We start from the raw sequence: 16,643 nt of genomic DNA on the forward strand, positions 1-16,643 counted from the left end.
GCTATGCTTGTAAATTATTTATAATTAAGAACATAAGAACATAAGAAAGTTTACAAACGAGAGGAGGCCATTCAGCCCAGCTCGTTTGGTTGTTAGTAATTTATTGATCCCAGAATCTCATCATGCAGCTTCTTGAAGGATCCCAGAGTGTCAGCTTCAACAACATTACTGGGGAGTTGGTTCCAGACCCTCACAATTCTCTGTGTAAAAAAGTGCCTCCTATTTTCTGTTCTGAATGCCCCTTTATCTAATCTCCATTTATGACCCCTGGTCCTTTTTTCTTTTTTCAAGTCAAAAGTCCCCCGGGTTGACATTGTCTATACCTTTTAGGATTTTGAATGTTTGAATCAGATCGCCGCGTAGTCTTCTTTGTTCAAGACTGAATAGATTCAATTATTTTAGCCTGTCTGCATACGACATGCCTTTTAAACCCGGGATAATACTGGTTGCTCTTCTTTGCACTCTTTCTAGAGCAGCAATATCCTTTTTGTAACGAGGTGACCAGAACTGAACACAATATTCTAGGTGAGGTCTTACTAATGCATTGTAGAGTTTTAACATTACTTCCCTTGATTTAAATTCAACACTTCTCACAATATATCCGAGCATCTTGTTAGCCTTTTTTATAGCTTCCCCACATTGTCTAGATGAAGACATTTCTGAGTCAACATAAACTCCTAGGTCTTTTTCATAGTTCCCTTCTTCAATTTCACTATCTCCCATATGATATTTATAATGCACATTTTTATTGCCCGCATGCAATACTTTACACTTTTCTCTATTAAATTTCATTTGCCATGTGTCTGCCCAATTCTGAATGCTGTCTAGATCATTTTGAATGACCTTTGCTGCTTCAACAGTGTTTGTCACTCCTCCTATTTTTGTGTCGTCTGCAAATTTAACGAGTTTGCTTACTATACCAGAATCTAAATCATTAATGTAGATTAGTTTAGGTTTGAAGCTGCCAAAGTAACGCACTGACTTCTGCCCACAACTCCTCCACTGTCCCAGCAAGCACTGCAGCACATTACATCATTCTATTAAAGCTACAGCAACTCAGTTTATAAATCAGTAATACAACTATAACACAAACTCTTACATTACATTTTGAATTTAGCTTTTCGATTGTATGTCATTTACACTGTTTACTGCAAATGTTTAATAAGCTTATATTTACTTGCATGTAATGTGGTAATTCATTCTATCTATCTATCTATCTATCTATCTATCTATCAAGATAGTTCCACATTTCCCTCATCAGCTTTTATAACTCAAAGCTATAGAGTAGCTATATGATACTAATATTTTGGGGTATTTAGAAACAGTTTCATATAATATGCTGTCCTGAATCAATCTTTCATCTTAAATGAGGGGTGTGATGGAAAAAAGAGAGAGATATGTGTGAAAGGGTTACTGTGACAGTCCCATTCGCAACTCTCTCCTCCTCCCCCCCTGTTTCAGCAGCAGTTTCTGCTCAGCCTGCTTGTCTAAACCTGGCCTCAGTCCAAAACCCCACCTCTTAGAACTATACACAACTCCAAGAATTCAGAAGCACTGTTAGGTTTTGTTTGTTGTGAAATCAGCTCTCACTGCAGCAAGAATGGCTTCAAACTTGTGGTCGGAGGATCATTTTAGTTGTCCAGTGTGTCTGGAGATATTGAAGGGCCCAGTCACTATTCCATGTGGTCACAGTTACTGTATGGGGTGTATTAAGAACTGCTGGGATCAGACTGATCATACAGGTGTCTACAGCTGCCCCCAGTGCAGAAAGACCTTTACCCCAAGGCCTGTTCTGGGCAGAAACATCATGCTGGCTGAAGTTGTGGAAAAATTAAAGAAGACAGGGCTCAGTCCTCTTCCTGCTCAAAGTTATGCTGGACCTGGAGATGTGCCGTGTGATTTCTGCACTGGGAGAAAGTTCAAAGCTGTGAAATCCTGTTTGACGTGCCTGGCCTCTTACTGTGAAACACACGTCAAGCCACACAGTGAAGTTACTCCATTAAAGAGGCACAAGCTGGTCACTGCAATTGGAAATCTGGAGCAGAAGCTTTGTGCCGAACACCAACGATTATGTGAGGTCTTTTGTAGAACTGATCAGACGTGTATTTGCTGGTTGTGTGCAGACAAGGAACACAAGAGCCACGATACAGTCTTAACTGAGATAGAAAGGACTCGGAAACAGGTAAGGGTTTATACAATTTCTTTGTAGCTATCCTAGAAGATAAGCTTAAGAAAGATTTCTGTTGTATATCTAAAGAGTTCAAACCAGACGCACCCTTTTCTGTTCAGTTTCAAAGATTATGATTATGAGTTTGTTTCTATTATTTCTAATGATTTGGGATGTTTAGGAAGCTTTACAGTCACACCTCATTATAACAACATCTACATCTGGTATTCAATTACATTCTTTGGCGGGCCAGGTAAGGCAATATCCAAACCTTGCGGGGCCACAGGGCACCATGATGTGTGTAATGGTGGTGGGGGGGGGGGGGGGGTTGTTTAAATGGTCATGCAAATTTGACTATCCAGTCACACTTAACATACAGGAACAGAACGTTGCAACACTACTCTTGCACCAATCAACTGATACATCTCACAAATAACCACTTAAATGATCGCCATATAATAATAAAAATACAAAGCAAATATATTTTCCTGACAATATTCAAACGACATCTTGGAAACAAATAATTATACAAATCCCACTGTTATTATTATTATTATTTATTTATTTCTTAGCAGACACCCTTATCCAGGGCGACTTACAATCGTAAGCAAATACATTTCAAGTATCACAGTACAAGTAATAATACAATTAAGAGCAAGATAAATACAATGGCTTTGGTTCAAGCAAGTACAGCAGATAACAGTGTCAGTGATAGTTACATCAGGATATGATTAAATACAAAATACTACAGATTAAACACTTGGCAGATTACAGTACTCTGAAGTACAGGATTAAATGCAGTAAAATAGGGGGCAGATAACAGCAAGTAAAGCGCATTTAAGGAAGGGTGATAAGTGTCCCAGGGGAAAAACAGAGGAGTTCTACAGGTGCTGTCTGAAGAGGTGAGTCTTGAGGAGGCGCCGGAAGGTGGTCAGGGACTGGGCAGTCCTGACATCTGTAGGAAGGTCATTCCACCACTGCGGAGCAAGGGTGGAGAAGGAGCGGGCTCTGGAGGCAGGGGAGCGTAGAGGAGGTAGAACCAGTCTTCTAGTAATGTACTGTAATGCTATTACAACAGCATGCTATTCATTTTAATTTTATTACAACTAGACATTTCGACACTCGCTCGCACTGTCTTTGTTTTCAGAAAATTACGGCGCAGCAAGCATTCAGGTTAATTAATCAAAGCACATCAATTATTGATCACTTTATTTATGTTGCATAAGCACCTTATTAAGCGCCTGATTAAAAGTGCAGCACTGTGTCTAAATATGTGTCAACATGTTCGAACTCCAATGTGTGTGTAAATGGAAATGAAAAGTTTCTAAATTAAATTCATGGCATGACAGTAAACAGATGGAAAATAAACTTAAGTGCATATCCAAAGTGCCATCTTTGCAGGCATGCTGTAGGCACATTTCCTTCTGTTGTAAAAGAGTTTTTTTTAAGCCAAAATAAAATACCTTTGACAGCCTTGGTTTCTTCAGCTAATTTCCTGTGCTTGAAAACTTACTGGTGGCCGCATTGCTAATCTTTCCTAAAAATACGAAGTTTATCATATGAAAAATAAAGACAAAATATAGACAGCATAAGTTTTTCATTTATTTCTATTTTAAAAACATTCAGCAACTCTCAACTTCCCAGGCCCTTCTAATTTTCCTTCAGGGGGCTCAGGTTACCTGCCAAGTAGCAGAGGTCCAGAAAATATTAAAGTACAAAGTCAAGGCGTCAGGGCAAGAGTGCAAGAGTGTCAATTGCATCTCTACCGAGATGCGCTGACTCTGATGCACTGTCAGTAATGTTAATCTAGTCAGCCCATTTTCTCCCACAGTTGAGCGTGTTCTTAAGTCGCCGGAGACTGCTGAAGGATCTCTTTGCCGTAGCAGATGATATGCAGCGTAGCAATAATTCTCATTAGCTGGGCGATATTCGGATAGATTGGTGCACTGCAATGCCACAGTGTTTCAATTGCATTCTGTGGCATTTCTTGTGCTGGAACATTTGCCCATTTGAAGCACCGCCTGTTTACTTCAGCAGCAACCACAGCGGGCTGTGCCACATCTCACTGATACAATGACATAAAATGATTGTCTCAGGAGAAGTGCCAAAGTCACTGTGCACTTAAAAACAAACACACATAACACATGTATAGTGCAGGGGTGCAAGTCCCGATTAGCACATGGCAAACAAGTGGAGATGCACTCGTTCAGCAGCCATAGATACTAAAATATACATTATTTGTATTTTTAACCAATGAATGTTCAGGTTTTAGAGCAAGAACAGATACACAATACATACAAACAGGACAAATTCCAGTGTTACGAAGAGCGAGTCCACCTCGCCTTGTTTTTAAAATGATTGTTGCCATCTTTCACACCATAGTAATATTAAATAATATTTTGTGTTCCTAAATACTGTGAAAAAATTATTTAACAAAGCCCATTTGCAAATTTGTAACAATACCGTATAAAATAGCTTCTGTTTAGTGTACTGTAAAAAAAAAAAAAACAGTATTTTTATGGTAAATGTACCTTAATATTACATTTGTATTTTAAATTAGGGTAAAAGTTATTCAATATTAGTGTAAAATACTTAAATTATGTACCTTTTATAATATGGAAATATACACTAGAATTAATCTATAAATACAGTTTTATTAAGTCAATATTAAGGTAAATGTATTTTTTGTGTACATGTAAATGCGACTGTACAATCATGAATTTGTAGTTGAGCAGTGGTGACTCGGATTCTGGAAGAGGGGAGGTGAAGGGTGGCAGCCAGATGGACTTGGGGGACGGAGGTTTTAACACTAACCCTAACCCAGCACACACACAGAGGGAGACTGACACACACACACACACACACACACACACACACACACACACACACACACTATCATGAACCTCACACACACTATCTGACCTCCTTTTCTTTCCCTCCTCCTCCCCCTCCTCTGATCTCTCTATCTCTGTTCCTCTGGAATCTACCACACTCTCTCCCTCTTCCTCAGCTAAGAACCTTGGAGTCACCCTGGACCCCTGCCTCTCTTATTCCCAGCACATCTCCACTCTGGCACGCACTTGCAGATTCTTCCTGAGCAACATCCGAAGAATCCGACCCTTCCTCACCAACTATGCTACCCAGCTCCTGGTCCAGGCCCTGGTACTCTCCCGCCTAGACTACTGCAACTCCCTCCTGGCTGGCCTCCCTGCGTCCGCCACCCGTCCGCTCCAGCTCATCCAGAACTCTGCTGCTCGCCTGGTGTTCTCTCTACCTCGCTTCGCCCACGCTACTCCACTACTCCGCTCGCTCCACTGGCTCCCGATCACCGCTCGCATCCAGTTCAAGACTCTTGTACTAGCCTACAGATGCCTTGATCAGACTGCACCCAGCTACCTCCAGACCCTCATCTCTCCCTACACCCCCACTCGACCTCTCCGCTCCGCCTGCATTAGAAGACTGGCTCTACCTCCGCTACGCTCCCCTGCCTCCCGAGCCCGCTCCTTCTCCACCCTTGCTCCGCAGTGGTGGAACGACCTTCCTACAGATGTCAGGACTGCCCAGTCCCTGACCACATTCCGGCGCCTCCTTAAGACTCACCTCTTCAAACAGCACCTGTAGAACTCCTCTGTTGTATCCTGGGACACTATCACCCTTCATTTAAATATGCTTTATTTTGCTCTTATCTGCCCCCTATTTTACTGCATTTAATCCTGTACCTCAGAATATTGTAATCTGCCAAGTGTTTAATCTGTAGTATTTTGTACTTAATCATATCCTGATGTAACTATCACTACTTAATCATATCCTGATGTAACTTTCACTATTATCTGCTGTATTATTGAATTGTGGTTTGTCACACTTGAGAATTATTGTATTTCTTGTTCTTATTGTATGACTTATATTGTAACACTTGAATGTATTTGTATTTGCTTGCGATTGTAAGTCGCCCTGGATAAGGGCGTCTGCTAAGAAATAAATAAATAAAAAATAATAAAATGAAAGAAACAGGTGAAAATTATTCAGGGAAAAAAAAAACACTGGCCTGGGTGTTTACTTGACTAAAAATATGGCTGCTCTGTTACTTACTGTAATGTGTACAACACAATCTAATAGTAATGCAATAAAGTAAACTTAAAAGTTTCACCTTACAGATAACAGATAACCAGAACTTCTGTAAGTGTACTGCAATCTCAAGTAGAACATTATCCATCCATCCCTTTCTTTGAAACCAGGGGTCTCCAGTCCTGGTCCTGGAGGACCAGTGTCCCTCCTGGTTTTTGTTCTAACTGTACACTAAATTACTTAATTAGACCAATTAAGTGCTTATTAGAAGCTTAATGTGTCCAATTAATACATTTAGTGTACAGTTAGAACAGAAACAAGGACCGGCCCTCCAGGACCAGGATTGGAGACCGCCATTTTTAACACAATCATTCCACATTTAAGAATGGACAAGCCATAGCTCTTTAAGCTAAATATATTTCTATTAACACTTGTTTCAAATATTATAAAGTGAATTAGCCATTAGCATTTATTAATAAAGCCTTTAAGGTTTGTCTTTTTTTTTTTAAATTAAACCTTTCAAAACTTAAGCCCCTTTCACACTAGCATGCTCTACCCAGGCCGGAACCTGGTCTGGATATATTTTACCATTGTAGCATATTAACTATCTCTACTTACTTTACAATAAAATACCTGTCTATTCCTTTCATGCCACTAGTTGAAAGCGAGCTACACCTGCGCTTTCCCAGAGATGTTCCAGTTTTGTGGCTGTCGTTCACAAAAACATATTCATTATTTTCATTCGCAATGATTCCAGAAGAATTCCATACTTCTGATTTACCTCTCTAACTATTATCCACTACATGATATAAACCCTGCGCTGTCTTTTGTTTTCACCTCGTTCACAAACATTTTTAATATCACCAAGCAGACGTGATAAAAGAATCTTGCAACTTATCAAAACAAGCGAGAACACAGCTTAGTCAGCTGACTCCTCCCTGATTGCCTCTTTTTTAGTGCAGGACATACCGGTACAGTTACCTTCTAATAGGTTATTTGGGAAAGGGTTACAGACGAGTACGCTAAAATGAAAACATTTTTGGTGATTCAAATTCAGACCCGAAATTTACATTTTTTTGACCCGAACCGAAAACCGCGAAAAAGTTTGCATTCCGACCCAAACCCGACCTGCTTTTGTGGGTCACCCACAGGCATCCGCAGGTGCCCGACCCGATGCAGCATTCTACCACAGGTACTGCTCACTATGTGCAATGTGCAATGTGCAGGTAGCTGCTGGTAATTCATTTTCTATTATTTTGTCTGTTTGATGTGCTAGCGTAGTGTTCTATGTATTCTACTTGATCTAAAAGCAGACCCTATCCAGCTTGTTTCTATTCCCCAAGGTAGGTTCAGCTGTAGGGACCCGAGTGACCCCCTCCTCTAAACCAGCTTGTAAGTCACTCTTGAGTCAAATAGAATAGTATGTTGTTGTTTTTTTTTTGTTTTTGTTTTCTTTTTTAGAAAAGGTGCTTTTGTGTATGTTATGTTTAGTTTTGCATGTTCAAAACAGGGGGACAGCTTGGCTAGGAACACACAGGGTGAGACTTCTAAAATAAAGCTGAGTGTTAGGGAGTGTTTGTTCTGACATATAATAAACAACAACGTTTATAAGTACAAGAGTCTTGCGTCCTTCCTGACACAACATTTGGCGACGAGGATGGCTGATTGTTCGTTACCTCCGCCTGCATCATTCCTGTCCGTCCCAGGCGATCCCACAGTCCCATGGCGCCGGTGGTATCAATCCTTCCAAACTTACTTAATAGCGCTGGGTTTACAAGATGTGGCGGACGCACGGAAGAGAGCCATTCTTTTACATTGCTTGGGCGCAGAAGGCCAGCGCATTTTCTCTACTTTGGAACCGGCGGACGACACGTTTAAAGCAGCTGTCAATGCCCTGTCTGCACATTTCGGACCCCGGCAAAGTGTTCTTCTCAACCGGTTTCAGTTTCGTCAGCGAGCTCAGCAGCCGGGTGAGTCAATTGTACAGTTCATATCGGCATTGCGAGAGCTAGTACAGCACTGCAAATTCGGAGCGCTGCAGGATGAATTAATAAGGGATCAGTTAATTGAAAAAACGTCTTGTGCACAACTTAGGGAGCGCCTGTTATTAGAATCTGATGACTTATCATTGGGGAAAGCAGTGGATATCGGGAAGCAAGTGGAAGCTGCATTAGCAGCTGCTAGTAAACTAGCAGGCTCCTCAACACCGCCATCTGTAGACATAACAGCACAAGTGCCTGTACAAAAAGTGCAAAATAATTCTCCATCACGTCCCAGGCGGTGCACTAATTGTGGGTCACTCAGGCATCCTACTCGTTCTCCTGAGTGCCCAGCAAATGGCCAGCGCTGTAGGAACTGCCAAAGATTGAACCACTTTGCCCGGTGGTGCCGCTCAGCACCCACCTCACCTGCTACCGCTTCCGACACTGCAACTTCATCACCAGTAGCAATCAACTCAGTGTCCCAGCCAGCCACTCCCTTTAAAACCTGTGGTTGCTATGTGAATGACATTTTGATTCCGCTGCTGGTTGATACTGGCGCCAAGGTCTCGCTCATAAATAAGACAACTTATGATAGTTTCTTTTCACACATTCCCCTACAGCAGACTTCAGTTACTCTCTCTGGTTATGGCCACGCCCCAATTACTGTGCTGGGCACTGTCTGCCTTTCTGTGCGGTACAAAAACCACACCCTTGCCCCTTCAGTTTTCTACATCACTGCGACTGGTGCCAATTTGATGGGGCTGGACTTATTTCAAAGCCTACACTTTCGGCTGTCTGATTCCTGTGGCACAGACGTCCTGCATGTAACAACTACCTGGCACCACACGTTCCCTGCATTGTTTACAGGCCTGGGGTGCATCACAGACTTTGTACACCAGCCCTCAGTCAACGCAGCTGTAATCCCGGTCATCCAACCCCTGCGGAGAGTGCCTCTGTCCCTCCGAGACCAGGTCACAGCAGAACTACAGCGCCTCCTCGACTCGGACATCATCGAATCCATCAACGCCTCCCCTTGGATTTCGAACCTGGTCATCGCACGCAAAAAATCTGGAGAACTGCGTCTTTGTGTGGACCTGCGTGCAGTCAACAAAGCCATCATTCCAGATAAATACCCCCTGCCCACCGCTGAAGAACTCACCACACATTTCCATGGCTCCACTGTTTTCAGCAAACTGGATTTAAAGCAGGGCTATCTTCAAGTGCCCCTGGCACCGGCCAGCCGAGACCTCACGGCCTTTGTCACACATATGGGGGTTTTCCGATATAAACGCATGCCCTTTGGCCTCAGCTCCGCCCCCAGCTGTTTCCAGAAGATAATGTCCCTTCTTCTAGCTGGCATACCAGGGGTGTCCATTTACTTGGATGATATTGTAGTTCATGGAGCCACCCAGTCTCAACATGATGCCTGTCTACTTCAGGTTTTCCGTCGGCTCTCTGCCCATCACGTTACGCTTAACACTGAGAAGTGCCTACTTGGTGTTCCAGAGATAGGGTTTGTAGGGTACAAGCTCTCAGGGCAAGGCATCACTCCTATCTTCTCGCATGTGGACGCCATCCAGACCCTCCCTGACCCACAGTCAGTACCCCAACTGGCATCTTTTCTGGGCATGGCTACGTATTACCTCCGTTTTCTCCCACAGTTTGCCTCCACTACAGCTCCACTACGCCACCTCCTCAAAAAGGACATACCATGGGAGTGGACCACAGCTTGTCGCCGTGCCGTGCAGACTATTAAGCATCAGCTCACTTCAGCCCCTACGCTGGCACACTTCAGTCTTGCAGCACCTACAGTTGTTACCTGTGATGCCTCTGCAGTGGCTCTGGGTGCTGTACTGTCACAACTTCATGATGGTGTAGAGAAACCGGTGGCATTTGCTTCCCGCTCCCTCACTCCAGCTGAACAAAAGTAGTCGGTGGGTGAGAGGGAAGCGTTGGCCTGCATTTGGGCATGTGAGCGTTGGCACCTCTATCTCTACGGCAGAGCCTTCACAATGCGAACTGATCATCAAGCTCTCACTGCACTTTTGTCCACTAGCGGCTCAGGACATAAACCACTACGGCTACTGAGATGGGCTGACCGTTTAAACCAGTACAATTATACTCTAGGCATACACCAGGCCGACAGAACACAGTTGCTGATCTTCTGTCAAGAGCAGTCATTCCACCGTCAACAGTCCAGCAGGTAACGGACACCGAACCTGACGTAGTGCAACTGCTTCAAGCACCCCTGTCTGCAGTTGTCTCCATGGAAGTGCTGCGTAAAGGCTCCCAGGACGATGCACTATTTACCACGCTCCGCACCTACATCAGAGACGGGTGGCCATCCAGCGTGGCAGGGGAGCTGTTGCCCTATTACAGAGTGAGAGCAGAGCTATCCTGCTGGGAGGACGTCTGCATCGCCAGGGGTCACCGCACCCTGATTCCAGCAGCTCTGAGAGCACAGGTCTTGAGAATGGCACATGAAGGACATCTTGGGGTGGTTAAACTTAAACAGCGCTGCAGGGACATTGTCTGGTGGCCAAACATCGACCAAGACATTGAGCTGATGGTCAAAGATTGCACTGCATGCCTTCTTAGCGGCAAGGCTTCTCCACCGACTCCTGTCCCTCTGTCTCCTGTGCAGTGGCCGTCTGCACCTTGGAAGCATCTCCAGGTGGACCTCTGTGGAGAACTGCATGGTGCTCCAGCTCATGCTCGATACCTCTTAGTGGTGCATGACCTTCATTCAAAGTGGCCAGAAGCTCTGCCGATGGGGTCAGTCACCACTCAAGCAGTGATTCAAAGGCTGGATTCATTGTTTGCTCGTTGGGGTCTACCAGACATCATTACCACAGACAACGGGCCCCAATTCATCTCAAATGACTTTACCACTTACCTGGCAGAAAAAGCTATTAAACACATCAGGACAGCTGTTTACCACCCCCAGTCTAACGGAGTTGTGGAGCGCCTCAACCAGACGCTAAAGAATGGCATTCATGCTTACCTGACCGAGGGCTGGCAGTTTGAAGCAGCTCTCTTGCAAACCCTCCTACACTGCCGTGCCTCTAAGCACACAACTACAGGGGTGTCCCCAGCGTTGCTGATGCTGGGAAGGGAATTACAACTCCCTCTTGATCGCCTTAGTTTTGCAAAGAGTAATCCTGCACCGTCAGTTACACGTTTGCACGTAGAGGCTCAGCAGCAGCGTATGAAGCTGAGGTTTGACCAGTCCAGAAGGGCCAAACCACCTAAATTGCAGGAGCTGGACTGGGTGCGTGTCTGGCTTCCCCGGCGTCACAGCAAGCTACAGCCTCGATGGTCAGAACCGTCACAGATTATGAAAAAGCTGGGTCCAGCTACTTACTGTCTGCAGGATGGGTCACGATGGCATGCAGATCGCCTGAGGAAGGTTCCGGTGCCAACAGAAGCACAAGGAGGGGGGAGCACTCCTTCACTTCTTTCCTGGCAGCCCCCGGCTGTGATTGACAACGGGCTGGCAGCCCCACCTGCACCTCTCAGGGCTCCTCAAGTTGTACGGCGACTTCAGAGGGCCAAACAACAGCCTACATGGATGAAGGACTATGTGACTGGCTAATGGTGTTTAAAAAAGGGGGGGGAAATGTTATGTTTAGAGTTTTGCATGTTCGATGCTACAGGGGTGACGTAATGGGGAACTGTGGAAAATCGGGTGACGGTTCCTGGGGGGACAGCTTGGCTAGGAACACACAGGGTGAGACTTCTAAAATAAAGCTGAGTGTTAGGGAGTGTTTGTTCTGACATATAATAAACAACAACGTTTGTAAGTACAAGAGTCTTGCGTCCTTCCTGACACAACAGTGTACATTTTACAGGCTAAGCAGAGGTGATATTTTCAATTGACACTAAGGTTGCAAAGTTTTTCAATGTCCATTATTTTAATGTGTATTATTGAAACCTTATGGGACATATCACCTTTATGGGAGACACTAAAATTGAAGAAGGAATCTAGGAGGAGTGGCAAACACTGTTGCAGCAGCAAAGACATTGGCGACTCATGGCTTGAAAAACTGGTGGGACACAGCCCCCCCCCCCCAAAATAAAAACGAACAAAAAAAACGAAACTGTGATCAAAACCGATGCCCGATTTTAACAATTTTTATGTAAATATTAAGCTAGCTTTCTAACATTACCAGATCTTTCACCACAAACAGTTCTATACCAGATTGTCACAATCAAGAGAGCTGCAAACAACACTTTACAGGCAAGGGTCTCTTATCGACAGACAGCTGCACCTGCACCTGCACCTGCACTAACCTGAGTGTTTGAAATGGAAGTATCGTCACACTCTCATGCTGTTAATAACATTCTGAACTGCAGAAGAGTCAGGTTCGGTTTCTGTTGATGTCTCTGGCATTGGTGGTTTAGCTTTTTTGTTGTAGAAAAACTCCAAACGTAGTTGTCTTTTTGCCATTTTAACAGGGCTCAAATTCACTCTGTTTTTAGCACATATTTTCACTGACTGAAAAAGTGAAAGTCTAACACGAGAACAAATATAACGGTGAAGGGTCTTAGACACTCTTTGGTTATGTTATTAAGTTTTGAAAGTTTGAAATAAACTCAGCACTTACGTATTTTTAAATAATAAACCCTGGCAACAGTGGCGTAGCCAGGATTTTTTTTCGAGAGAGGGTGGAAATGGTAATTTTTTTAAGGTGAGTAGTCACAGTGGTGCAATTGGCAACCTGATTTCTTATTAGTGCATTGACATTTTATTTTCGAAAAATAAGGAACAATCTTTTTTTTATTTTTAACAGAAGATCCAATAACCAAATACACTGTTGTGCAAAAAAAAGATTCAGTTTAGAAGACTTAAAAACAAAAAAGGAAATACAAAGCAAAGGACTTGAACTTTTAATATAATATATATTGGTACTGATCCCTGTGGTACACCACTGGTTACCTCACTCCATTTTGAGGTTTCTCTTCTAATCAGTACTTTATGGTTGTTCATTTTTGTTAACTGACATTTGGTGTTCAAAGCAAAGCAAACCATTTTATTCAATTTCACATATCCTGACTGTGGCAGGCTGGCTGGGCGGTGACGCCACGGCAGAAGCAGGGGCGGGAAAAACACTGACACCAGGCACTGCAGTTCAAAAGAAAGAATCGGCTGGCCGCTGTTTATTTAAATACAAAAATAAATCAAATATTTTAACAAAAAGAAACTGTGCTCACAGAGCAAAATAAATAGTTAAACAAATCACGAACACAAAATAAATGAAACAACACAGGTCAGGCTGAGCAGATTGCCTTCACTGTTCCTATGTCTATTTTTATTCAGTTTCGCTCTCTCTCTCCTCCTCGCTCTCTACGCTCCTCTCGTACACCCACCACGAGCTGGAGAGCTGCAGGCTTTTTATACCGTGGCCGAGGGGTTTAACTAGCTAGCAATTATTCTATTACCCCTCGGCCACAATCTGCACATGTTTTTCAATTACTGTGGATGGGGTTTCCCATTCATGCTTCTAACCAAAATAAACATTCGGCTACGCCGTCATATTTATAAAACAAAACATACGGCACTTCGCCGACAAATCTAAATAATAAATACATAAACAAACAGAAAATACAAAATAACATGGGCAGAGGGGGAAACCCTGTTCTAAAATAAACACACACATTTACACAGCAGGGCTCTCTACCGCCCTGTTACACTGACTAATTTAATTACCGTTTGACTGACGCAGGACTGCCGGTGGTACCTAATCTTCTGGAGATTCGGGGGGGGGGGGGGGGGGGACTTGTGCACACAGTTGTATTAACTACATTGTATAACTACAGCCCCTTTAAAAAAAAAAAAAAGTACGAACGGCTGATCCAAAAAAAAACTTGGGTTGATTGACAGCAAATGCAACCACTCATTTTTTATGGTATCACACTGCACTGACATTTGCTAGCCTATCAGGCTTTATTAAGCTGATGGATGCGCTGTAGCCTAAACAAATAATCAGAATGAAAACGAATAGGTAACCAAACTCAGGAACTGAAACAATTTTGCCGTTTCTCTCTCACCAGTGTCCAGAACTGTTTTCCTTCTGATTTATTTCGTTAGTTATTCAATTAATAATAGATTGTACATTTACCACTCTATCTCTAAGACCTGGATGGACTTGGTTACCGTCCCTTGATGAAGCTGGTTGCACAATCCGTGAAAAATGATAATCTTCTTAGTAGGCTGGCCGCTGGAGAGGTCAGCTGGCAGTAAGATATGTCATTAGGCGAATGCATTCTACATAAATGCATAGGCTACTCATTGCATAGTAGATGTTCTCTACCCCATCCATGTGTGTAGTAGTTAGGCTACATAGAATATACAGTCATAGCCTATATGTTACATGCATCTGTGTGTGGTGCAGCTTGCTTATGTATTCTCATTGGTTGACAGCAATGTGCTAAATAAAAAAGTTTGCTCCGTAAACGAAAAGAAAAATCAGCGCCTCCCGTGCCGCATCCGCCACGCATACACTATAATGGGAAGTGAAAAATATAACAATAATGCAATTTCTTTATTTCTTACATATGTTTCAGTGTGGATTACATTTATTAGAGGAAAGTGCGCGCAGGCAATAAAGATGTCCATTATAAATACCATATGGGAGACACTGAAATTGAAGAAGGAATCTATGAAAAAGATCTAGGAGTTTATGTTGACTCAGAAATGTCTTCATCTAGACAATGTGGGGAAGCTCTAAAAAAGGCCAACCAGATGCTCGGATATATTGTGAGAAGTGTTGAATTTAAATCAAGGGAAGTAATGTTAAAACTTTACAATGCATTAGTAAGACCTCACCTAGAATATTGTGTTCAGTTGTGGTCACCTCGTTACAAAAAGGATATTGCTGCTACTAACAACCAAACGAGCAAGACGGGCAGAATGGCCTCCTCTCATTTGTAACCTTTCTTATGTTCTTATGTTCTTGCTGGGAGAAGTGTGAATAACACAGCCTGCTCTGAAATAACCTGTGTTGGGTGGGATAGGATGTCACTCAATGCCCCATCAGAAATGTCACCTTGTCACTGTGTTTCTACACAGAAGCAGCTAAGAGAGACACAGACAGAAATACAACAGATAATCCAGGAGAGACTGAAAGAAGTGGAGGAGCTGAAACAGGCTGTTCAGTCACTGAAAGTGGGTATTGACAAGAGGGTTCTATTATTATTATTATTATTATTATTATTATTATTATTATTATTATTATTATTATTACACTGTGTAACAATTTTTTTTTTTTTTTGGTTCCTGGGTAGTAAGTGTTATTTCCTAATTGCTTATGCCTCAAAAGTATAGAAAATGGCTATTATTCCCCACAAACTTTGCTTTTGTGACCAGGACAGTGATATTTTGAAATTTACCTATTTTCCAGAACATTCCAGATAGATTCAGTGCTGAGTAAACTTGGAGTAACTTCTAGAACTTTCCAGTAATATAAATAGTAGTATAAATACAGAGGCCTTAAGCCCACCCGTTCAGTTTAGTTCCAGCTGCCTAAGTGGATACATATCTGCATTTTTCTGAGATGGCATCAAGGTCATAGGAGACTTCAAAATGGTGGCATTCCTGAAGGGTCTTCAAGGCGGTTTTACCAAGTTTCCCTGCTATCTTTGCCTTTGGGACAGCAGGGACACCAAGGCGCACTACCACAGGTGGGACTGGCAACAGCGGACCTCTGTGTTCTCTGTGGGGAGGAACAATGTCAAGTGGGAGCCACTGGTGGACCCCCGGAAGGTGCTGATGCCACCACTGCACATCAAATTGGGCCTTATGAAACAATTTGTCAGAGCTCTAGATAAGGAGTCGGCAGCCTTCAAGTACCTTCAAGACTTCTTCCCTAAGCTGTCTGAGGCAAAGGTCAAAGCCGGTGTCTTCGTCGGACCACAGATAAAGAAGATCCTGGAGTGCAATGAATTCCCCAAGAAGCTCACTAGTAAGGAGAAAGCGGCTTGGAACAGCTTTGTCGCAGTGGTTCGGGGCTTCCTGGGCAATCACAAGGCCGAAAACTATGTGGAGCTGGTTGACTCTGGTGAAGAACTACGGCACAATGGGCTGAAGGATGTCCCTCAAAGTCCATATCCTTGATGTTCATCTTGATAAATTCAAGGAGAACATGGGAGCGTACTTGGAGGAGCAAGGCGAGCGCTTCCACCAGGATATACTGGACTTTGAACGCCGCTACCAAGGACAGTATAACGAGAACATGATGGGAGACTACATTTGGGGGCTGATTCGTGAAAGTGATTTACAGTATAATCTTAAATCTCGAAAAACTACTCACTTCTAAATCTTTTGTAGTCATTTTTGTATTACTTTAGTATAAATACATGTTAATTTGGATTCATATGTTGTTTTTTTCTGACTTTATGTGAACGAAAAGACACAAATTCGCCTGTTT

The 16,643-nt window shown here is 43.1% G+C and overlaps 1 protein-coding gene across 1 annotated transcript in view; it reads left to right on the forward strand.

The window, feature by feature from the left end:
• The first annotated feature begins 1,547 nt into the window (after window positions 1-1,547).
• Window positions 1,548-16,643, forward strand: part of LOC117432508 (tripartite motif-containing protein 16-like) — a 33,850-nt gene continuing 18,754 nt past the window's right edge. Inside the window, exons 1-2 of the mRNA XM_059016442.1 lie at window positions 1,548-2,182; window positions 15,287-15,382. Coding sequence (XP_058872425.1) covers window positions 1,601-2,182; window positions 15,287-15,382 — 678 coding nt within the window. The 5' untranslated portion in view covers window positions 1,548-1,600. The remainder of the gene's footprint in view (window positions 2,183-15,286; window positions 15,383-16,643) is intronic.

This window comes from Acipenser ruthenus, chromosome 53, assembly GCF_902713425.1.
Source record: "Acipenser ruthenus chromosome 53, fAciRut3.2 maternal haplotype, whole genome shotgun sequence".
Taxonomy (NCBI): domain Eukaryota; kingdom Metazoa; phylum Chordata; class Actinopteri; order Acipenseriformes; family Acipenseridae; genus Acipenser; species Acipenser ruthenus.